Consider the following 25,763-nt stretch of genomic DNA (forward strand, 5'->3'; position numbering starts at 1 on the left):
ACAGATGCCCCCTCTTTACGAAACTTGTGAAGCTAAAAATTAAGTAGCAAAACTCAATGCTTTCTTAAAGAAAATGGTCTCAATGTCGGGTGACCTGCCCGTTTTACAATTTTTAGAAAAACTCCACGCTCTTCCTAAAAAATGGTCTCAATGTCGGGTGACCTACCCGTTTTATGATTTTTAGAAAAACTCGTTTTTTCTAAAAAATGGTCTCAATGTTGACCTGCCTTTTTTATGATTTTTAGGAAAACTCCAAGCTTTTTTCCAAAAAAAAATGGTCTCGATATTGGGCGACCTGCCCGTTTTATGGTTTTTAGAAAAACTCCACGCTTTTTTCTTAAAAAATGGTCTCAATGTCGGGTGACCTGCCCGTTTTAAGATTTTTAGAAAAACCCCATGGTTTTTCTAAAAAATAGTCTCAATGTCGGGTGACCTACCCGTTTTGAATCACAAAGAAATCATCTTACCTTAAGGAATGAAGCAGTGCTGGTTCACAATTCTTTTCCGCCGTTTCGTTGACTTGAGATTCTGTATCTCAGCGGTTCCCAAAAACTTGGAACTATTTTGGCTTTTGCCACACCTTTCCTGCCAGGTTAATGTTATGACAATATAGGATGCATGCTTTTGTTACCTATTTTGGAAACATAGGTCCCCCTTTCCGTTGTGGCCTTCTTTGAGCTCCTGTTTTCATTTATTTGCCCGACCTGTCCTCTTGAACTAGAACATTCTTCGTGTGCTACATTTCCTATCTTTTTCATGCTGGGTGAAGAGATCTCCAGTTCCTTATGGGGCCCTTTCTTGCTCCATTGAATATTGCCTTTTATTATAATTTTACCGATGTTTTAATTGCCTTTTCTATTTTTAGGAAATTGTTTTAAAAGGAAAACTTGAAAGATCTGGTTTTGTTCATAAAAAATGAAACTTTCAATGTAATCATCATATTTTGTTTTAAACAATTCTCATAAAGGTGTTTCAAAGGTTTTTATGATGATTCCCTTTAATGTTGGGCTTTGGCTCACTATGGACCTATACGTGCACTTTTTGCCCCCAGTGTGGTGTGCAATATAGGTCAAGTTTAGCTTTTGGTTTGGTTCTCTTCAAGTTGGGTATTGGTTGAGTCATCTTGAGCATATTATGATTCCTTAGTCATGCGTAAAATCAGTTCTTTTAAGTAAAAGGTTTCAAATGTTATGAGATCATGCGCTTTATGAAGAAAAGGTTCTTTATAGAAAGAATTCATTGCCAAACTTTATTTGATTGGGAAAACATGGAATACATCAAGCATAATATTTCTTTATAGAGTCAGAATTCACAGGTCTAACTAAATCTTCTCCATCCATTCTAGACAACAACAGAGCTCCTCCTGAGAAAGCTTTCTTCACCACATAAGGGCCATCATAGTTGGGTGCCCATTTACTCTGATTTTCTCCTAGTAAAGGCAATATTTTCTTTAGTACAAGGTCTCCTTCTTGGAATCCTCGAGGTCAAACCTTCTTGTCATATGATTTGGCCATCCTTCTTTGGTATAGTTGATGATGACAGATTGCAGCTACCCTCTTCTCACTTATCAAATTCAGTTGTTCATATCTAACTTTTGCCCATTCTGCCTCTTCTAGCTCAGATTCTATCAGTACTCTTAATGATGGGATCTCCACTTCTAAAGGCATCACTGCCTCCATTCCATATACCAAAGTGTACGGGGTGGCTCCTGTTGAAGTTCAGACTGCGGTGCAGTATGCATGAAGGGCAAATGGCAACATCTCGTGCCAATCCTTGTAGGTGACTACCATCTTCTAAATAATCTTCTTGACATTCATGTTAGCAGCTTCTACCGCACAATTCATCTTTGGCTTATACGGCGAGGAATTGGAATACTTGATTTTCCATTTAGCACAGAGTTCTATTATCATTTTTCCATTGAAGTTTTGGGCATTATTAGTTATAATCTTTTTTGGGGGCCCATATCGACAGATCAAATCTCTTTCTATAAATTTCTTCACCACTTTTTGCGTCACATGAGCAAATAAACCGGCTTCTACCCATTTTGTAAAGTAGTCGATGGCCACAAGAATAAACCTATGACCATTGCTTGCTTTTGGGTTGACAGGCCCAATCACATCAATTCCCCACATTACAAAAGGCCATGGAGATGTTAGGTTAAACAGGGGAGCTGGAGGGGCGTTGATTTTGTCACCGTACACCTGGCACTTATGGCATTTTTGGATATAGTCGATGCAATCCTTCTCTAACGTCATCTAGAAGTAACCGACCCTTTGTATTTTCCTAGCCATAATGTTTCCACTAGCATGGGTTGATCAAATTCCTTCATGGACTTCCCATAATGCAATTTTGGCCTCGACTTCATCCAAACACCTCAACAAAGTCCTGTCAGATGACTTCTTGTACAAAATCTCTCCATCAGGATAAAAGTCCATTGCCAACCTCCTCAAAGTCTTCTTATCAATTTTGGATGCCCCAATGGGATATGCCTGGTTTTAGACAAAATTCTTTATATCATAGTACCAAGGGTTTCCATCTATTTCTCCTTCGATTGAGCAGCAATGAGCTGGGTTATTTTTTATATCAATATGCACTGGTTGTACCTTACGTCCAAAGTCTATTCTAGCCATAGTAGTGTGGTAAGGCATCAACAAACTGGTTTCCTTCTCTTTCTAGATGGGTGAACTCTATTTCCTCGAATTCTCCAGCCAGTTTAGACAGGTATTCTTGGTAAGGTGTCAACTTCTCTTTCTTGGTTTGCCATTCTCCTTTCACTTAGCAAATAATCAGCATTGAGTCTCCATACACATCTATCTTTCTGATATTTAGCTCCAATGCAGCTTCTAACCCGAGAATGCAAGCCTCATACTCAACCGTGTTGTTAGTGCACTTGAACTGTAACTTAACTGAAATCGGATATTGTTTCTTATCGGGAGAGATTATCACTGCACCTGCTCCATTACCACATACATTTACAGCACCGTCAAAGTACATAGTCCACCAGTCTAATTTCTTTTTCTCGACTGAAAACACATCTTCATCAGGAAAGTCAAAGTTCAATAGGTCATAATCTTCCATAGCATTGTCAGCCAGGTGATCGGCAATAGCACTCCCTTTCACAGCTTTCACTGTCATATATATTATATCATATTCAACCAACAGAACTTGCCATCTTGCAATTCGACTTAACAGATAGGGCTTTTCACAAATGTACCGCAACGGGTCTAATTTTGAAATTAACCATGTGGTATGATACAATATATATTGACGTAACCTCTTTGTAGCCCATATGAGCGCGCAACATAGTTTCTCAATCACAGTATACCTAGCCTCGCATTCTGTGAACTTCTTGCTTAGGTAATAAATGGCCCTTTCCTTCCTTCTGGTCTCGTCATGTTGGCCAAGTACACATCCCATTGATGTTTCAGTTACTGTTAAGTATAATATCAATGGCCTTTCCGATACAGGAGGAACAAGCACGGGTGGATTCAGTAGGTACTGCTTGATTTTCTCGAAAGCTTCTTCGCACTCTTCATTCCAAATTCCAGGATTCTTCTTCCTTAACAAATGAAAGATTGGATCGCAAGTCCTAGTTAATTGGGATATAAACCGGGCAATGTAATTCAACCTTTCTAAGAAACCTCTTACATCATTCTCAGTCTTGGGAGCTGGCATAGATCGAATAGCCCTTACTTTGTCAGGATCCATTTCTATCCATTTGTCACTCACCACAAATCCCAACAACTTCTCAGATTTTACACCTAATGAACACTTTACAGGGTTAAGCCTCAACCTATATTTTTGTAGTCTTTCAAATAATTTCTTCAATATTTGGACGTGATTCTCTCCTTCTCTAGATTTAGCAATCATATCATCCACGTATACCTCAATCTCCTTATGCATTATATCGTGAAATAAAGTCACCATGGCCCTTTGGTAGGTGGCCCCGACATTCTTTAACCCAAATGGCATGACCTTGTAACAAAAGGTTCCCTATGGTGTTACAAATATTGTCTTCTCCTTATCTTCTTGCGCCATTTTTATCTGATTGTAGCCCGAAAATCCATCCATAAAGGAATATGTGGAGCTACGTGCTGCATTGTCAACTAGCATATCTATGTGTGGCAGTGGAAAATTGTCTTTAGGGCTAACCCAGTTTAAGTCCCTAAAGTCCACACAAACTCTGATTTTATCTTCCTTTTTGGGCACTACCACTATGTTGGACACCCATTATAGGTATTTTACTACCTTTAGAAATCCAGTATTCCACTGTTTTTCAATTTCTGCCTTCACTTTGATTAAAACCTCCGGATGAGTTCTCCTCAACTTTTACTTAAATGGCTTGCATCCTTCTACCAATGGTACCCTATGTACTACGATATTAGTATCCAAACCAGGCATATCCTCGTAGGACCAGGCAAAGACATCTACATAATCTCGGAGTAATACAATCAAGTCTTCCCTTTCTTTAGGAGTGATCATAGTCCCTATCTTCAGCTCTCTCTTAATTTCCTCAGTGCCCACATCTATGGTTTCAAGTTCCTCTTTAGCGGGTTTCCAAGCTTGCTCATGCTGCTCTATTAGTTTTGTGAATTCCCTAATGTTATTTTCATCCTATTCGTCCTCTTCTACTACTACTATATATTTTTTAAAGTTTGGCCATTCATTCTCAATGTAAAGTGTAGGTGTTGTTGTGGAAGATCCGCTTTCAGGTTTCCTGAAAGCGGAAAGTGATGTGTAAATGCACAGTAAAAACATAAAGATAAACTTTGAAAATGCATGATCTTATTAAAAGGAAAAGGTTGGCTCATAAACAAGGATGGAATCCAATTGACATCTTGAGCCTTGATTGTCAATTAAAAAACAAAACGGAAAAGAAGAAAAAAAATAACATAGACAACATCATAATCAAACAAGCATTATTGATTACATTTTGAACACCAACAGAGCTTCTTGGGTCTCCCAATTCTGAAACTTCTCTCCCTTGGCTAGCTTTCGAACGAAGGCCCTGGCGACAACTTCTTCTAGAGTGTAGATGGTTAATTGCGACATCTCTTCATCCCTTCTTCCAACTTCAGTCTCCTCCACAATGCCCTTAACTTCATCTTCCTCTAGCGTGTTTATGTTCATAGCAGAGAGTTTCTGAAAAACATTTTCAGGTCCCTTTTCAGGTTGCATCACATATGCAGCCTTTAGGAATGAAACCCTGATTGGAAGGGTGGCTAAATTTTCTTCTTCAGGCTTTCTTCCTTCAATCCTAGCCATTCTCTTCTCCCTTCTTGCACCAGCAGCTTGCTTGTAATCCTCTTTCTTGGGCTTATATCCAAGCCCAAACCTTTGTTCTGTAGCTTTTAGCTTTATTATGTTAATCCTCTTAGGTTTTCTAGCTTTAACATCATATTGGAAAGGAATCTTGTGCTTTAAAAAGCTTTTAGCCGCCATTTTGATGGCCTCTGAGATCTCTGGTTTCCTCACCACAATGTTCTCAGGCACCCACTCAGTATTCACAACCTTAAATGCATGAAGGTTTCCATCCCTACAGTCTTCAGCTTCAATGAACGGAACCGCCACATTCCTCACCATCGATATAGTCTCCTCAGCCTTAACAGTAACCAAAACACTGTTGGCAATGTATTTCAAGCATTGATGCAGCGAGGAGGCGACAGCTCCCGCAAAATGTATCCATGGCCTTCCTAACAACATACTATAGGAAGGGTGGATGTCCATAACTTGAAGGGTTACTAGAAAGACTTGTGGGCCCATGACTAGTTTTACCTCAATCATCCCTATCACCTGTCTAGGCGAGCCATCGTAAGCTCTGGTCGTCATCACACTTGGTTGCATGTGTGAGGGATCTATCGGCATTTCATCCATCATATACCTTGGTAACACATTAAGGGCTGAGCCGTTATCGATAAGAACTTTGTTGATGAGACAATCTTTGCATCGAACTGTGACATATAAAGGCTTATTATGTCCCGTGCCCTCAACGTTAAGCTCATCTTCCGTGAAATACATGTAATTGGCAGCATGAATCCTCCCTACTAAATGTTCCATAGCCTTTTGTTCCATATCTTGGGGCATGTAAGCCTCATTCAATACTTTTTGCAAAGCATTGCGATGCGACTCAGAGCTGAGTATTAATGACATAATGGAAATCTTTGCTGGAGTCTTCTTTAGTTGATCCACTATACAGTACTCACTATGCTTCATCACCTTCAGGAACTCATTTGTCTCTTCCTCAGTCACGGGTTTATTCACCTCTAGCTCTTTATCAAAGTCAATTACTTCTTTGCCCTTAGTTTTTCTTTGTTTCTCTAATTCCTTAGGTGTGAAACAACGACCACTCCGGGTTAGTCCACTTATCTCAGTTTGGAACAAAGGCAAGGGAGCTTCAACACTTGAGGTATAAGAATAATTACCAGGCATCATTTTGTATTCTGTTTTGTTTGCATATGAGGGCTTGGTCAATACCAATTTCGAGGGCCCATTAGCTGTTGATTAGACCCTACATTTCTCTATCATCTTTATCTCTCCATTGTCTTCTATGGCCTCAACTCTTAGCTCTCCTAGAGTCAACATTCTCGTAACCTTTTGATGAAATTTAATGCATTCATCAATATGATGCCCTTTCTTTTTATGGAATGGGCAAAAGTCACCTTTTCCCATGCAGCGTCCAGTTGATTTCTCTAAGTGTCCAGATTGTACCATCTCGTATAGCCTTGTCATGGTCACTTTTAGAACCTTTCCTTTGTTATCAATCTCCACGGCATTCACCTCACTACTACCAGCAGCATGTTTGGGTAAAGGATTCGAATTCACATTAGGCGAATCCTCAAAAGTGACCCATCCAACTTTGATCAGCTGCAACACCCTTTTCTTAAAAGCAACACATGTCACAATGCTATGACCCGCATAACCAGCATGGTATTCACAAGTCACTTCAGGATTATACCAAGCAGGGAAAGGTGGTTGCATAGGTGGTACCGATATAGGAGCTATCTGCCCGATACTTAGCAATTTAGCATACAACTCCTTCAAGGTTATTGGTAAGGGTGGTAACTGTTTTTCTGGTTGTCGGTTGTTTCTCCGTTGGTAATTGCTTTGGTTATTTGTTGGGAATTTCGTTTGATTAGGTTGGTTTGGGATGGAGGGTTTAGCAAAATTGATACTAGTGACTTGGGAGGTAGGTGTTTGGTAGTTTTGGTAGTTTTTGGTTTTTCCTTTATATCCACCTTCTAGGCTATTCACCTCAGTTTCCTTCCTTTTTCCGACGAAACCCCTCTTCTCTACAGGTTCCGCAATTCTCCCACTTCGGATTCCTTATTCAATCCTCTCGGCAATCTGCACAACATCATAGAAATGTTGGGCTCAGCTACCCATAAGGTGCTCGTAGTATGGAGCCCTAAAAGTATTGGAAAATAGTGTCACCATTTCCGTTTCTATTAGGGGAGGTTACACATGGATGGCTTGGTCTCGCCACCTTTGAGCGTAAGCCCTCACGGACTCTTGATTTCCTTTCTCCATGGTCATAAGACTGTCCTATTAGGAGCGATCTCAAGATTGAACTTGTATTGCTTTAAGAAAGCATCCGCCAGGTCCGCCCATTTTTTGATCCTCATGTTGTCAAGCCTCATATACTAGCTGAGGGCAAACCCCGTTAAGCTATCCTGAAAGAAGTAAATCAACATCTTATCATCATGGATAACTTCTGTCATCTTGTTACAGTAGGACCAAAGATGGGTATTTGGGCATTCCATCCCGGTATACTTAACAAACTTTGGCACTCTGAACTTCTTTGGTATTACAATGCTAGGTATTAAACACACTTCAGCTGCCCTAACAGGGTCAAATAAATCATTTCCTTCAACCGCCCTTAACCTCTCTTCTAGAGCAGTGCACTTATCATCCTTCACACGATCAGAAAATCTGACATCATGTGGATCTTCAGTTGTTAAATCCATTGCAATGGGAATTCGAATGGGCTGAGCAGGATCAAGATGGTGCTTATCCGGAGTATTTGCCCCTATATTTGAGGTGTAACAGGGATTTTTGATGCTGGTGGTGCTTCATCTGGTTGGGTAGATGTTCCTTCTCCATCTCTAATTCTTAACAGTTGCTCGAGTAGACCGGTTAGGCGCGCGACATCATTCCGAACTCCTTCTAGCTCTCCTTGGTATTGAGTTTCAAGGTGTGACCTCTCTTCATCTTCCATCCTTTTCCTTAGTCTAGTGTTGTGGATTCTAGAAGGGGGACCTATGTTTCACAACCTGTAGTGCATGCATAGATTTATAAGAAGGTGCATGATATAATGTATGATCATGATGAGAATGCTTTGCATATCAGATATGGATATGGCCTTCTCGTGAACGATTATTAGCCACCACCTTGTAAACATAGATTCCCTTGTCACATTGCTTATTAGGAGTAATGCCTTTCGAGTTATTTGCTTCAGTAAGCTTGAATCAGAGACAGATTTTGCACAAAAGGTGGGTCAATGCCCTTCTCACTAATGCTTGATAAGTTCATTATATTTTTTAGAAATATAAAAGAAATACAAAATACATTAATCTATTTCCTCCACCACCTCTCTAGCCAAAGGTAAGAAGGCAAAGCCGCGATTCTCAATTTTTCCCAAAAAGGCATCGGTTTCAGCCAAACTTCGGCGATAGCAAATTATGTCTCCTCCCACATTTCGAGCATTGATTCTAACAATCCGAGCATGTGCAGCTACTTCGTCCATTTGCTTATCCATCCTGGTCATCTTTTCTATGAGCAACATATTGGTTTTGTTCAAAGCAGCATTGTTGGCGTCGATTTGATCCTTGTGTTTTTCCATTGTTGCTAACTTCTCGTCCAAATACTTCACCTTTTCGTGTTCCTTGTCAAGCTTTATCCTCAAAACTTTCATCTCATTCCTCTTAGCCACTAACTCTGCCTCAACAACCTCAACACCTTTTTTCTTACTTTCCTTTTTTGCAAACTCATTCAATTGGCTTTCCAACTCCATATATTTCTTACTTAATTCCTCATATTTTCCAATTCTATCCATCAGCTCAGCCTGAACTTGTGCAAATTTCTCTCAGTAATATTCTGTGCTTCCTTGACAGTAATTGAAGTCAATCTTCAATGCTTCAAGTTCAGAGCAGCTTTGCATCCAATCTAAACTCAATCCTTTTAGCTCCTTCTCACTTTCTTCCCTAGTAATCTTCTCTTCTCCCAGCTTCAACTCAAGCTTTGATATTCTCGCATCTCTAGACTGTATTTGCTCATCTAGAAAGGCTCTCCTTTTATCCCCTTCAAGCATTATTTCATCTAACAATGTCTTGTCTTTTTTACTCTTGCTCAATTATATCTGAAGCTTTTCCACTTGTCTTTTCAGCTCTTCTTCACTACTGATCCTTTTCCTTTTACTCGGCTCTTCAACAGCTTGGAAAGATCTGACTTCTGAGTAAGGCATGGCCGAAGTAGCTAAGTCTCTCCATCTTGTATATTCTTCACTAGCACTTGGATTCCTCAAACCTTTCATCTCAACCAAAACCAGATGCTTCCAATCTTGTTTGATGATCTCCAAAACTTCTTGTGCAATGGGATCTTTGAACAAACCAAAGAATTGAGCAATTCCCATAGTCCTCAGAACAAATTGTATGCCCCCAAGTTGTCTTATCACAAGGGCAGGAGCATAATTTACATAACCTATGATCCTTACCAAAGGCACCCAACGTCTTTGCCCACAACTCACTAAGACATCCATTGTCGTGACTCACGGGGCTCTCCACTTGAAATTACTATCAGGCAAATTTTCTAGTTTGCCTACCCCGCCTTGTTGTCTAAATCTCCCCATTCTTCTTCTTCCACTATCCTTAATGGTCTTTGGTTGAACCACCAAAAATTATTGAAGATAGGCTTTTTCGTCTTAATATGGCTAACCATCTAGATATACAACAACTGCGTGCAGCACCTCATTGCTCCCTTTCCAGCCCTCCTGCAATGGTTAAGTGTCAGGATGGTTTCAGCTAAAATAGCAGCCATTGGATCGATTTGGGTATTCTCATATTCTACATAAGCAGCTGCGACATCCAAACTTATACACCTGTTTGGCTTGGGAACAACACAAGACCAAACATGCCCAAGGCAATCAATCTTTCTTTTTCTAATCCTGAATTTTTTTCCAGTTCAGTTTCTAGCATCTTCCATTTCAGATCGGTAGCATTCTTCTCCAAAAACTTTTCCAAGTTGGACGTTCTGAGCAGCCTTGACAGTTCGGGGATGATCTTGTCAGATCTCAAAGGAAAGTAAACCCTATGCAGCTGGTTTGGAAACTCAGTCAACATCCTGTATTTCTCCATTGTGGGACATAGGTCTATGCTCCTAAAAGAAAAACAGTGGTAATCCGGATCCCAAAAGTGAAGTAGGGCTCGCACTGCTGAGTTTAAAACTTCTACTTTTGCAATCTCTACTAAGCATCCATATTTCCTAAGAAATGCAATCTCATTCACATTCTGGAAGTGAGCTATTAACTTGTTCACCTCATTCACTATGCAATTCAGATTCTTGATTGGCAATAACTTCTTAGCATCGCTTCTAGGGTAGTCTCCTTCAGTCAATTGTGACAGTTCAGAATTTTTTCCATATTCAATGATGGAAAATTTAGCAGTGGTGGCCATTTCGTTCACAAGTCCTGCAATTCAAGATGTTTTGGGGTTAGGCTTGTTTTTATGCAAAAAAAGGATATTACGGAGCATACATCCTAAGGATAGGTTCTAGTTCTTTTATGTGAGACATAGGGTAGGTTTGCTACTTGGTCTATAAAGAGGGTCTTTTGCTGTCCCAGTCACAGTTTTAAAACCCGGACCGGCCCGGCGGGTCAACACGGGACCCGGCCGACCCGGGCCTGGGACCAGTCCAGATGGAGGTAAAAACCCACTTGGGAGTTGGCCTGGTGAAACCCGGATGAGACCCATTGGATGTTGTATCAAGAATTGGTGATAAAAGGCTGGTGCTGTGGTTGTCAAGGAGAGTGAAGAGAGTTGTAGCTACTAGCCAGAGCTGGAAGGAGAAAGTCGAGAGACCTTGTGATGGGAGTTGTCTGATTATCACCATTGACTTGATCGAATGGATGTAATGTTGTTGTACTTCCTGTGCTAGTGTGTCATGTTGTAGTTTAGAGAATCCATTTTCATTGTCTGGTAGAAGGATCTTGAGGAGGTCTAAGTCATCTTCAGAGTCTTCTTCTTGCTGTTGAGGAGTTGCCATGCGCCGCCAAGGCCAAAGCTTCACTTTCCTTAAAGTGTTGCTGCTTGATAAATTAGGGCATTGATTTTGATACGGTTGTTTATATACATGTTGGATATGCATTGATGAATTTTCTATCTTGCCCTCCGTCTTGTTTTTCTAACAAACTTCTGAAATGGATAACTGTTGGGAAAGGTTGATGTTGATTATTTCACCTTCATATTTATAAATTAATACGAGTAAAATATAAGAATTTGATAAAAAAAAATTAAAATATTTTTTAAAATTTTATTATTTACAATATATATATATAGTATATATTTACATGATTTTTTTTAAAAAAATTCATATAAAATATTAAAATTTTAAATATTTTTTAAAATTTTTTGGGTTGACCCGGGTTGACCCATGAAACCCGGGACCCGGTCTCTTGGTCGGGTCAATCCCCGGGCCGGGTTTAAAAACTATGGTCCCAGTGATCACCCTCGTAAAGGCAATATAGGGGCTCAGTAGATAGTGGAATGACACGTATACCAATCACTACCAGTCTAAGCACTCAGCAAAGAGTTGGGGTTTACACAAACTTAAACCTTGACTCAAGTCATAAGGCAAGCTGCTAGTTCCCCGCCTAACTTAAAGTTTAATGTGTGTGCTCTCAAAAAAATAATAATAAAAGTGATGCATGATAGGATGCAATAAAATCTATATCCATATCCAATATACCATGCATGACAAGATGTAAAGATGCATGCTAAAGTATTTAACCATTTATAGCAAAAAGAAAAGAAACCAACAATACATAGCATAAACAAACAAACTACCAAGCCTAGTCCAAGCGTCCCCAGTGGAGTCGCCATCCTGTCATTCCCTCACGAGACATTGACGTCGAGGCGACCCTTTCCGGAGCAGGGAATAATGTCGGGGTCTTTGTTTTGTGAAAAAGGGAGTCACCACCTAGTATTATAGTCACTAGGAACCCTAACTGGTTTTTCAGAGGTTCTGAGCAAGGGATTGGTTACGTAAAGGGAAGGTATTAGCACCCCTAGTACGCTCTACCTAAGGTAAGCTACTTGTGTTTGGTTTGCCTTATAATTGCTATGGTGTTGGTGTTCTCTTAATTAGTTTTTCTAGGATAGGTTTGCTATGATGAATTATTTGGGTTCAAAGTCTAAGGGAAAGAACCCTTGGCCAATATGGATCATAGCTTTAGATATGTCTATAGAGTGCCAAAGAGAAACGGTGCAGATCTCTTGAAGTCTATGCTTGATTTGAAATAAATTCAGAATTTATGAATTTAGAGATAGCTAAAATAGAAATCTAAAGAGATTCAATGTGCTTAAGAGCTCATTTTTCTCTTAGTATTTCAAGTGTTCGCGACTCGTAAATCGCAAGGAAGAGAAAAGAAAAGAAAACTAAGTTAGAAATCTAAGGAAATTCAAGGTGCTTTAAAAGCCCATTTTTGCATTAGTATTTCATATTTTCATGACTCATAAATTGTGGAATCAATATTTGAAATGTCCCCAATTATAATTGAGGCTTCTTTCAAGGATACGCAATTAAATTGTTCTAAATAAAATTTTAGGCATAAATCTACCATTTTGTTAAAAATAAACAAGTTGTATTCCTATTAACAATATTTTGGACATTTACCTTTCATTAGTTTATTTGCCCTTATATTATTAAGGGATAATGACTTGTTATTTCCTAGAAAAATATTTTTTGATATTTACCACTTGGGGTTTTTTTATCCAAATATTAACAGTGAACAATGGCAAATTATTCCTAATAATATTTTGAATATTAACACATTTAGGGTTTCTTTATCCAAACATTTGTAGTGAATAATAACAAATTATTCCTAATAATATTTTGGATATTAACCCCTTTGGGATTTCTTTATCCAAACATTACTAATGAATAACAAATAATTCCTAATAATATTTTGGATATTTACCCCTTTGGAATTTCTTTATTCAAACATTAATAGTGAATAAAAATGAATTCCCAAAAATAAGATTTTTATATTTTTGGAATATTGGCCAACACCCTTTGGAATTTACAAACATGTTGTAAAATCCAAGATGCAAGAAAATAATTTTTCTGTTTAAGGAATCCATGCTAAAACACATTTTTTGAAACCTCGAATATTTTTTTTTTAAAGAAGAAAATTTAAAATATGTTAGGGTATTGGCCGTATGCAACACACAAAAACATTTTTATATTTTGATCAAAAAAACACTATTTATCACAATAATTAAATGCAAACATCACAGTAGAAGCTAGCAAAACATCATAAGAATAAGTTCGTCACATGGGGTAACGTCCTAAAACTAACATTTTGAACTCAAAAAAACAATGATTAATCGCAACAATTAAACGCAAGCATCCTTCTTGCAATAGAATTTTTGCGGCAGAATTTTCACTTTCTCATTAGATATTCAAACGTGAATATCTTGAGTTTATGATATCGAAATCAAGCAACTCAAAAACCCAAATTCATCTACACATGTAGGACTACAACTTTCATGAAGGATTTGAGGTGAGATAAATCGTTTTACATAATAGAATCGGGCCGCAATCTGATTGGTAAAAAATGGTCTCCTGATCTGATTCAAAAACTGACAAATACCGAGCATCCCGATATGACTGAGAGTATAACCTAAAAATAACGACCAGCAAAATTGTGACGGAAGCAGAGTCTTTAGTGCAAAACTCGGGTCAGAATCCTGCTCGCGGCAGAATTCTCTACTTTCACGTTTGGATATTCAAATGGGAATATCTTGAGCTTCTGATATCGAAATCAAGTGATTCAAAAGCCCAAATTTATCTATGTGTACACGACTAGAACTTTCATAAGGGATTAAAACTGAGATAAAAATTTTTGAATTGAAAAAACTGGTTGCAACCTGGTTGGTCAAAAAGGATCTCCTGATCTAATTCAGAAAACTGACAATGCAAAGCATCCCATTTTGACTGAGAGTCTGCCACAAGAATAGTGAGCCCTAGGATCCAATAAAGGTGTAGGTCAATTCTTCAACATGTCATGAGTGACAGAATATAGCTGGGATGGTCAGATATTGCCCGAAACCAAGTCAGAATCAAGGCCTAAGTTGGAACAAAAAATTACGACAGCAGCAGAATCAGTTTTGTTATTGTAACTTCTGAGGGCTTTGTCCAACCTTAAAGACCAGATAATAGAGGAACGAATTTAGCATTATAAAGACTCCTAATTAGCCTAAGAATCCTGACAATTTCGGCAGCAGAGGGGAAGGATAAAGAGAGCCGAAGATGGCTGGAACAGGGTTCGAAAAACATTTCTTTCTTCTTTGCTTTTGTCAATTTCCCAGCAACCTTAAACTAAACTCCTGCCTTCGATTTAAAAGGGATATCTCCATTAGTATGTATGGCTAAAAAAATGAGTAACAACAAGACTATTATTTATTTATCTTTTAGTTTATTTTCAGGCTTGTAGCATTTAAAGGTTTATTTGGGTTGGGTTTTATTTTATTATTTTAGTTATTTTAGGCTTTTAATGTGTTAAGGTTTACTTATCAAGTTGAAGTCTATTAAGTCAAATTATGGTTAGTTTTCTGCTGATGAGATTTTGAGGTTGATGAAATTTTATCTAATGATGAGATTTTATCTAAAGTTGTTGCATATTGATGCCTTGTTTCTATTGAGTGATTTCTTGCAAATTCTTTGAAAGATTAAGCAATCTTGTTGTGTGATAAGCCACGTCGATCAGCAAGGCCCTTTAGGCTAAATCCCAAATACATATGTTGAAGTTAGACGTGAATTGTTAACTGCATGTGCCGTGCAGGAAGATTGGACGTGAAAAGTATATGCATGCGGCATGCAGGCATGCGGAAGAGTATTTATGGTCATGTAAAGAATGAAAAGATTATGCTGGGGAGGACTGGGTCACCTACAGGACTGGGTCATTTGCAGTTGCGAACTATTTGTCACTTTTATTTCAGTTTGTTTATAGTTGTTATGCTTAATGTTATGTACGTGTTACATTCAGTTTTTACGTGGGTAATCTCAAATCGTGAGTTACCAGCTTTCCTTTGATTTTGGTTTCCTGTACCGGTTTTGCTTATTTAAAGCAGCCAAAAATTATCAATAAGGTCAATCAATCAGTATTTAAAATTTGTGATACTTTCTCACCCGAAGAGAAACAAACATTTAGTGTTGAATATTTGCTTGGACTTATCATTGGTATCAGAGCCAGGTTATTAACAAGCCTGGATATTACGAGCACTAATAAGGAACGAATTGAGCAATTAGAAGATGGGCTACACCGAATGGAGCTAGGCATGGCTGATAGACTGCGACATCTGGAAGAAACGCTTAACCATCTTTTTGATGTGCTGCTTGCAAACTAGGAGCCTCCAAACCAGGGCAACCAACAACATAAAGGCCACGAGGGGGGACGACTAATTGTCTCTTCCAAGATAGCGCAACTTGAATTTCCTAAATTTTCAGGAGATGATCCAACGGAGTGGTTTAATCGTGTGAATCAGTTTTTTTAATTTCAGAATACTCCAGAAACTCAAAAGGTCTCTCTGGCTTCCTACCACTTGGAAGAGGAGGCCAACCAGTGGTGGCAATGGATTCGCAGGTTGACTGAAGAAGAAGGATGCGTTCTATCATAGGTAAATTTTGAAGACGAACTTTGGGCTCCTTTTGGCCCTTCGGAGTGTGAAGATTTAATTAAGCCCTTTCAAGGATAAGGCAAGGGGGTTCACTACGAGATTACCAACGGGTGTTTGTGGGTACATTTATGGGTGACTTAAAAACTGAGATTTCAAATGAGATACGCATGTTTAAGCCTTAAACCTTGAAGAAAGCCATAAATTTAGCCCAAATGAAGGATGATCAACTTAGTAGAAAAATTCGGTTTATCAGACCTACACCACCAATGAGATCTATACTATCCCCTCCCCGTGTCAATCGAGTTGCACCACCAGTCCCTACCAATCCTGTTTGGCGCTTCACCTGGGAGGAAATGCAACGGAGGAGAGCTCAGAATTTATGTTTTAACTGCAATGATCGTTTTACTATAGGACATAAATGTTGGGAGCCACGAATACTTATGTTGGAAGGTTACGATGGCAGCAACACTCTTTTATGTGATAATGATAGTGAAGAACAACCAGTTCAAGAGAATTATGAGGCAACCACTGAACCAGAAATCACACTACATGCGTTGACAGGATGCACTGCGCCCAAGACTATGCGCATAGCTGCCAGGATTGGTTCCCACATGTCATCGCACTCATCAACAGTGGATCAACTCACAACTTCATTAACGAAAGATTGGCCAACGAGATGCGATTACCAGTGGTGCCAACCACAACTTTCACGGTGGAGGTAGCGAATGGCGAGAAATTGAGGTGTCAGGGGTGTTTTGAAGAAGTAGGAGTGGACCTGCAAGGCACTCATTTCTCTTTAACTCTTTATTCTCTTCCTCTTACAGGGTTAGATCTAGTCCTGGGAATCCAATGGCTGGAAATGCTGGGTTCCGTGGTTTGCAACTGGAAACAGTTAACCATGGAATTTCTTTGGAAGAACCAGATTAGGCGGTTACAAGGAACGGACAATGAAGCCATTCAAATTGCATCAATCAATGAATTAACCAAAGAAGCTCATCAGAACCATGCCATTTTTGCAATATGTCTACAGGTCAGTGCTGCGGAGCCACACAACAAAACAATTCATCCTGACATGAAGAAAATATTGCATGAGTTCTCAGAACTATTAAAGGAACTGACAAGTCTACCACTGGTGATAGATCACTGCATCTCCCTCAAGGAAGGAACCGAACCTATTGATGTTCGACCATACTGTTATGCATACTATCAAAAGGAGGAAATTGAGAAACAAGTCCATGAAATGTTAAACTCCGGACTTATTCGACCAAATGCAAGCCCGTTTTCATCACCTGTACTGTTGATGAAGAAGAAGGATGGAACTTGGCAATTTTGCACAGATTACCGGGCACTCAATGCTGCCATCGTGAAGGACCGCTTCCCTATTCCCACAGTTGATGATATGTTAGACGAGCTCTATGGTGCTTCATATTTCACCAAGCTAGATCTTAGAGATGGGTATCATCAGGTACGAGTTAATCCTATGGATATTCCAACAACTACTTTCCATACTCATAACGGACATTATGAATACTTGGTTATGCCATTTGACTTGTGTAATGCACCCTCTACATTTCAAGCTATCATGAACTCTATATTTCGGTCTCATCTTAGAAAATTTATACTAGTTTTCTTCGATGACATCTTAGTCTATAGTCTTACTTGGGACATGCATTTGATGCATGTAAAACAGACTTTGACGATATTAAAGCAACATCAATTCTTTGTCAAAACTAGCAAATGTGTTTTTGGCCAACAAGAGTTGGAGTATCTAGGGCACATTATCACCAATCATAGAGTGAAGGTAGACGAAAACAAAATTGCAGCAATGGTGGCATGGCCATGACCCATTAATATTTCTGAGCTACGTGGGTTTTTAGAGTTGACAAGATATTACAGGAAGTTTGTAAAAAATTATAGCATTGTGGCGCGAGCTCTCAACAATCTCCTTAAAAAGGGCCAATTCGGATGGCATGAGGAAGCTGAAACTGCTTTCCTTGCGCTTAAACAAGCCATGACAACTACATCAACGCTAGCAATGCCCAACTTCAAAGACGTCTTCACTATCGAAACTGATGCATCAGGTGACAGTATTCGAGCAGTATTGACTCAGCAAAGCAAACTAGTGGCATTTATGAGTTGAGCACTTGGGGTGGCAAAAAAATCTTGGTCCACTTACGCCTAAGAGATGTTGGCCATCATTGAAGCTATATGTCTGCGGCAACCATATCTTCTAAGCAGAAAATTTTATATTCAGACGGATCAACGAAGCCTAAAGTATTTGTTAGAGCAACGTATCACCACACTAGAGCAGCAAAAATGGGTAGCCAAGCTCTTAGGCTATGACCATGAGATTACATACCGTCCCGGCCATGAAAATTTTGCAACTGATGCTCTCTCTAGTAAACAAGGTAGCCCTGTTCTTCACCATCTTTTTTTTCCTCAGGTTACCTTATGGGAAGAAATTAAGTAAGCGGTAAAGACAGATTCGTACATACAGTTCATGAGCCAGGCAGCCATGGACCGACTACACAGCCACTATGTGTGGCACAATGGCCTACTTCGTTACAAGGAACGAGTCATCGTCCCAGCAGATTCTGCCCTACGTGCAAAGGTGCTACATGAAATGCATGACACCAAGATAGACGGCCACTCTGGTGTATTGCGCACCTATAAAAAACTGGGACAACAATTCTATTAGCCAAGGATGCGTAAATCGGTCCAAGAATATATCAAGAATTGTGTGGACTGCCAGAAAACAAAGTTGGAAACATTGGCGCCCACAGGTCTCCTCCAACCACTGCCCATTCCTTGCTAAGTATGGGATGACATCACATTGGATTTTATTGAGAGGTTACCCACCTCACAGGGCAAGGATACCATCATGGTAGTCGTCGATAGGCTCAGTAAATCAGCTCATTTTCTTACATTAAAACATCCTTTTACAGCTAAAAGCGTTGCAGAGAAATTTATGGAAGGTGTTATTAAGCTCCATGGCATGCCAAAGTCTATCGTCAGCGACCGTGATCCAGTTTTTGTGAGCCATTTCTGGCAAGAGTTCTTCAAGATGTCATGTACTAAATTGCAGCTCAGCTCTGCATATCATCCACAGACCGATGGCCAAACGGAAGTTGTCAATCAATGTGTAGAACAATATCTAGATGCTTTGTCCACCAATGGCCATGAAAATGGAGCTTCTACTTACCTTGGGCAGAATACTGGTACAATACAACGTACCACATCTCAACCGACATGACCCCTTTTCAAGCACTGTATGGTAGGCTACCACCCACTATTCCATCATACAATGAAGGACTATCCTCAGTGCATGAAGTGGATCAGCAATTACAGGACCAAGATGAATTACTTCAACAACTCAAGGTCAACCTTGCACGCTCAGTTAATCGGATGAAACAAATCGCAAATCAAAAACAAAAAGATGTGTCATTTGAGGTTGGTGATTTAATGCTTTTGAAACTACATCCTTATCGCCAGCAAATAGTTTTTCAAAGAGAATACCAGAAACTTGCTAGCCGCTTCTATGGGCCCTGTGAAATTCTAGAAAAAATCGGCCCCGTCGCTTACAAACTCCACTTACTAGCAGAGTCGCGTATTCATCCGATATTCCATATTTCCCTACTCAAACGGTACAACACTAACACGAAGAATGGCAAACACATCACAGAGATACCATCATTCAGTGAAGATGGGGAAGTCATACTGACACCACAGGCTGTTATCGATCATCGCTGGATCAAACAAGGCGCCCGAATTGTCAAAGAGAGTTTAGTCCACTGGAAATATCTACCAGTAGAAGAGGCGACGTGGGTATCCACCAAACAGCTGCTGGAGTTGTTTCCAGACGTGGACCTTGGGTACAAGGTTCCACATAATGAGGGAGGTAGTGATAAGCCACGTCGATTAGCAAGGCCCCTTAAGCCAAATCCCAAATACATATGTTGAAGTTGGACGTGAATTGTTAACTGCATGTGCCATGCAGGAAGATTGGACGTGAAAAGTATATACATGCGGCATGCAGGCATGCAGAAAAGAACTTATATGCATACGGCATGCAGAAGAGTATTTATGGTCACGTAAAGAATGAAAAGATTATGCTGGGGAGGACTGGGTCACCTACAGGACTAGGTCATTTGCAGTTGCGAACTTTTCATCACTTTTATTTCAGTTTGTTATAGTTGTTATGCTTAATGTTACGTACGGGTTACATTCAGTTTTTATGTGGGTAATCTCAAATCGTGAGTTACCAGCTTTTCTTTTATTTCGGTTTCCTGTACTGGTTTTGCTTATTTAAAGCAGCCGAAAATTATCAATAAGGGCAATCAATCAGTATCTAAAATTTGTGGTATTTTCTCACCAGAAAAGAAACAAACAATTATTGTTGAATATTTGCTGGGACTTATCACTGTGATTTATACTTCTTGTGTATATTCTGTTATAGTTATAAAATGAGATGATCAATTATATATAACTTTAATTCTCAAGTAAGATTCTTTTTATGTGAAGTTGCAAACTTTTTCTTCAAACCTTAAAATAGCCATCCAAGAGACAATTCCGCATCAGAAACATGTGAACTTCGAATTTTGAAGCAGATGGTACTTCAATCAAAACATGCTGAAGGCATATATGGCAGACTGAAACAATCATGCAAGGAGTATTAAAGATGTCAAATATTCAGCGCATACCATCATTGACTGGTAAATCTAAATGGTTGCTGCGAGCCCATGGTTTTCATCTCACAAATTAGTGGTATTCCCAGATAAGAATCGCAGGGAGCAGATAAATCAAGCCAAGCTCAACCCGAGACACTCACCTGACTTGAATGTTACTCATGATCACTCAGCAAGTATTCACAGTACGATCAGATTTATAAATTTCCATTCATTGCAAAGCTCAGAATCAAAATTCAATAGTAAATGATAGATGAGACGCTAACACCGAATGCTGTTGTAGGGATATAAGCAATCTCTCTCTCTCTCGCCAAACTCAAATTGAACATTTCAATTTACATTTTGACAGTGTCTTGCATGTCAAAGCAATCCCGGAATTAAAAAGAAAAACTAAAAAAGCAACAAATCCAACCAAAAAATGAATATATCTGATCTGCACCCAAAAAATGAAACCAAACTTAGCATTCAAGGTGGGTGAATACATGGGGCGGACGAAGTCAAACAACTCCTCTTCAGCAGTCACTAACAGCAGCACTGATCCGAACATTTAATGCTATAAAAGGTAATCAGGAATATCCGGTGTTTGTGCAACCACATTTATAGGTGCATCAGCTCTTTGTCGACTTTTGTGTCTACCATGGTGATCTCTAATCTTCTCTCTTTCTTTCTCCCCATCATCTTCCCTTCCATCCCCATTCTTCTTCCCTCGACTTTTCTTGCTTTTCTCTTTACCATGACCCCGGTGTTGGCTTCGCCTTGAACTTGGATTTTCATGATTGGGCTGTTCTCCGACAGCTAGATTTTCTTTAGAATCAGGTAGAATAACATGTTTCGCCTTCCCTTTTCTCTTACTGGATGACTTATCAGATGGATTACTTTGTGATGAGGCAGCTTTGGCTTCATTACCTAAAAGTACATCACGAATGGCGCCAGAAAGTAAATCATCCTTCAGCTCTGGTTTCTTGGAAACGACAGGTGCTGCATCTCCTCCTTCCAACTTCACCACCACAGGCCTAGGTTTTGCATGGTTTGGCTTTCTCTTGGAGACTAGTGATTGGTCTGCAAGCTTAACTAAATCTTCAGTGTCATCATTCGTGTTAATGCCAGAACTAGGGTCATTGGCAGGGGGGTAATCATTTGCAAGAATTTTATTCTTTTCTGAAGGGAGATAATACAACCCATGCCGCTTTCGGTGTTCTGTAAGCAAGGAAGTGGACTCTGTTGATGGTTCTGAATCTTCTTCGCCTTGGAGGTTAGAGACGGAAAAACCAGCACTTTCTCCATAATATGGACTTGTAAGAGAAAAGGAACCGGGTGAAGGTAATTCTACACCTCCACAGATTGCTTCCAAGTCAGTGAGATTCTCCTTAAGCACTAGTTCATCTGGTACAAGGACTCTATCCTGGGCAGTTACGGAGACCGGACCAAGCTCCTCAGAGAAGGCATCATGCACCCATTCAACAACTCTGGAAGCAATCACTTTTTCCCTCTCCAAATTTGCTTCCTTTCGAATCAATGGATTAGAAAATTCTTGTCGTACCAACTCAATAAATCCAAGCACATTCCATGCTCTCTCCTGTATTTCAACATCAAGGCTGCCTGATAAAGGACCCAACGCCAATTCCATCAGGTTTAACAGGTTAACAATAGATTCATGCATAAAACTTTTTTCCTCCATGAATGCGGGTGTAGATGTCTGTCCAACCCCAGTATCTACAACAGAAGGATCTTCATATGATTGGTTTGATTCCCTTGGATTGAACCCTTCATCCTGATCACTTTGGACAAGAGCTTTGCCTGTTGCTAAATCAGAACTTTCTGAGCATTCCCTTTTAGAAGCCAAATCTGAAACTTCTGAGGTCATTTCTTCCTTTTGCAAAAAGTAAGAATGTATACAAAAGATTAAGACTTTAAAAGCAGACTGCATGTAAACTGTTCTTATTGACGAAGGCAGGAGACTAGTACGAGGCTGTAGCAATGCCTCCATAAGTTCAACTGGGTTCCTCGAGAACTCTACATATTCCCCACACACCCAAGCAGCAGCAGATAACAGCCGATGCAGAAAAGGATTGCCAAGTAGTGCTGGATCAATCAGCAAGTCACGGCCAACACGAACAAGCTCTGGCCTAACATCCTTGACTCTCATACCTATATCAATTAGCTGATTCTCAATTTCTTCCCCCTTCGAGCAATTTGGAATCCTTGACATTTCCCCAAGAAGTGACACATACCAATCAAAGTCAATTATAACATCATAAACGTTCCGGCAGCATGTTGATAAAATTGAACCAAGAATTTCATTGCAGAACTCAGGGTCAGATTTGAGTGCATAATTAACCAAAACCCTGCAAGTTTCCACTAAATTGCTCTCTGAAGCCATTGCCATAACTAGACGCAAAGACTCGAGTTTAATATTAGGATCTTCATCACTCAAAGACTGGATCACCACATCCTTATTCTCCAAAACTGCCCACAAGTGCTTTGGCGCCATAATAGATACGGCATGCAGTCCAAGATACTTAAGATTTGGATCATCCTCCATCAAAAACTCACGAATTTTTGCAGCTGCAAGCTTCATCGCAGATTCATACTCAGTGAAGCTAGTGACTACAGTCCTAATACACTCAAACACCAAAGACTTCGCCCCGGTCTTTCTCATATGATCACAAATTGGTTCAACCATCCTTTTAGCCAACCTAGGCTCTAAAGGAGCCAACTTAGCAAAAATCTTTAACACCTTAATCAACACCCAATTATTCTTCGAATCAACCAAAATCCTATAAAACTCAGGTGCCAATGGAAGATACGATCTGGGGTCTTTGGAAGCAAGCTCACAAAACACACCAACAACTGCAGACACAATTTGCGAATCACTACCCTCTAAACTCTCAACAAGTTTCTTAAAACACACCCTAACTGCATCTGGGTATTTCTCAAAAAGCCTTAAAACAACACCTATACCTTTCTTTCTAACAAAAACTTTAGAACTAGACATCAAAGTGAAAACCTCAGACGTAAGGTCTCTACATAAATCTACAGTTCCAATTCTAGATAAGCAATCAAGAGCTAAACTCACCTCAAACTCATTGCTACTCTTGAGATCCTTCCTTAGTTGATTACTAATCAACAAAATAACGGGTGTGGATTCATTGAAAGACTGAGAGATCGCTAGATAACCAATCTTTTTGTGAGAGAAAGTAGGAGAAGAAATGCATTCAATAGCATGAAAAGATGCCCATGACATGTCAATAAAGTGGATTGAATTCAGGTAAGTGAGTTTTTGAAGGGCAGTGGATTTGGTTCGCAAGTCAGTGGATTTGATTTCTCGACGGATTTCTTCAATAACTTTGGATATGAAAATGGATTCAGTACTACTTTGTTGTTGGCGAACACCTTTGATGATGTCATCTAAACTGCGTTGAAAAAGGGTGTCCATAAGAGAAGGAGATGCCATTGAAAAGGATTTGGAGAATTAGAGATGGGTTTTGATTTATGGATTGCATGAAAGCATGATTAATTGAAAAGGAGGGATTTTTTTGGTTTTCGTTTTGGTTTTGTTTGATGGTGTTTTAGGGGAAACAAAACAACAATGTTTGGTGTTCTTTTTGGAGAAGTGAAATTGCGGGAGGAAGTTGATTGGATCTATTAGGATTGGGTCCCACTGTCTAAATGATCTATAGTATTTGGGTTATTTACTTAATTCTGATACTAGTGGGATTAATCAATTAGTTTCATTAAATTACAGGGACTAAAGTTTATAACTAACTCATAATTCTTAACTGCTGGCCTACTCCGGCAGGTCCTTTACTATGTTTGTAACGCTGTATAATATGTTTTCAAAAATATTTTTAATTGAAAATATATATAAAAAATATTTTTAAAAAAATATTTTTTTTATTTTTTATATCAATAAATTAAAATTAAAAGGTATTAATTTAATATTTTTTCAGGCTAAAAGCAATTTAAAAAATATTTTGAAAAATAAATTTTATTGTAGTGTCAAATAGGCATTTAGATATCTCTACCAACTAGATTGTTTTTTGACATTAGCACATGTAAAAATTACCATAGTTAAGAAAATATTTAAAAAAATAATACAAATAATACAGTTTAGCAAGTCGATAATCTCATACGCGACTCATGAATTGCATGTTATATTTGTGACTCGTGAGTTGTATGAGAGGATTGTGACTCTCTAGAAAAAGATAGTTTCTTTCAAACTTACAACTCTCAACCACAAAAAATCAATCGATCAACAATCACAATACACAAACATAATTTACAATTCATCTCCAACAAACTTCACAACACATTTCACAATTAAAAAAATAAACACACTTCACAATTCATAATCAAACATTATAAAAATTCACATAACATTTTATTAAATTTAAACTAAATTTATAAATCTTAAAACATAAAGCATATAACATAACTACATTTAAAACTCAAACTCATGCAACACGAGGATAAGCCTATAACGCCCATCTAGGGGTCAGCACCAAAATCACCCCAACTTGTAAATGGGCAAGGAACGTTTATGAGCAAACCTGTTTCAGGCTTCTGTTCATGATAAACGATCTCATTTTCTGTTAAGGTCTTTTCAAGACTTTCAGCCTCCTCAACCTCTTAAATTCAAACAAGACACAAATTGATTGTATTGTTTTCAGGGCACGTGCCATCTCATCAACGCCTTTATAGATAGTGGATTTTGCTCTCCGAGCCTCCTGTAATAATAAATGAATCTAATAAATACAATAAACAATAATTAGCACTTAACATCTATAATAACATTAACAATATTTAATAAATATTATATAAAAAAATTCATACCAGTTGTTTCTATTTCGGATATCGAAGCTTGTTATGCATCAAAATATGTGACACCTCGAGATACGTGATCATGTAGGTGCAATAAATTGGCGCATTATTGGAAAATATCATTTCATTTAGATATCTAGATCAATTGTTGGTTTTCACTCCATAAATATCTTATCTCTCCTAACACCTTAAAGATCTGGATAATCTGCATGAATCACCAGCCAATTCCTTTCTCGCCTGCCTTGATGATTGATAACATGTGACTCTTCAATGGTGTTAACATGATCTGGAATGTGCCGATATGGGTCAAACTACCGCATCACCTGATCAGGGCAATGCATTTAAACTATGTCAAAACAATGCAACG

General features: G+C 38.9%; 1 protein-coding gene across 1 annotated transcript; it reads right to left on the minus strand.

Moving 5' to 3' along the window:
- Window positions 1–20,863: 20,863 nt before the first annotated feature.
- Window positions 20,864–24,196, minus strand: LOC7475640 (AP-3 complex subunit delta). The gene has a single exon (XM_024586791.2). It carries the CDS (start codon window positions 24,027–24,029, stop codon window positions 21,129–21,131), a length of 2,901 nt encoding a protein of 966 aa, XP_024442559.2. The 5' UTR covers window positions 24,030–24,196; the 3' UTR covers window positions 20,864–21,128.
- Between the last annotated feature and the right edge of the window lie 1,567 nt (window positions 24,197–25,763).

This window comes from Populus trichocarpa, chromosome 15, assembly GCF_000002775.5.
Source record: "Populus trichocarpa isolate Nisqually-1 chromosome 15, P.trichocarpa_v4.1, whole genome shotgun sequence".
In the NCBI taxonomy this organism is placed as follows: Eukaryota; Viridiplantae; Streptophyta; class Magnoliopsida; order Malpighiales; family Salicaceae; genus Populus; species Populus trichocarpa.

Excerpts from the sequence above, each read along its gene's own strand:
- LOC7475640 (XM_024586791.2), bottom strand. The coding sequence starts at position 24,029 with ATGGCATCTCCTTCTCTTATGGACACCCTTTTTCAACGCAGTTTAGAT.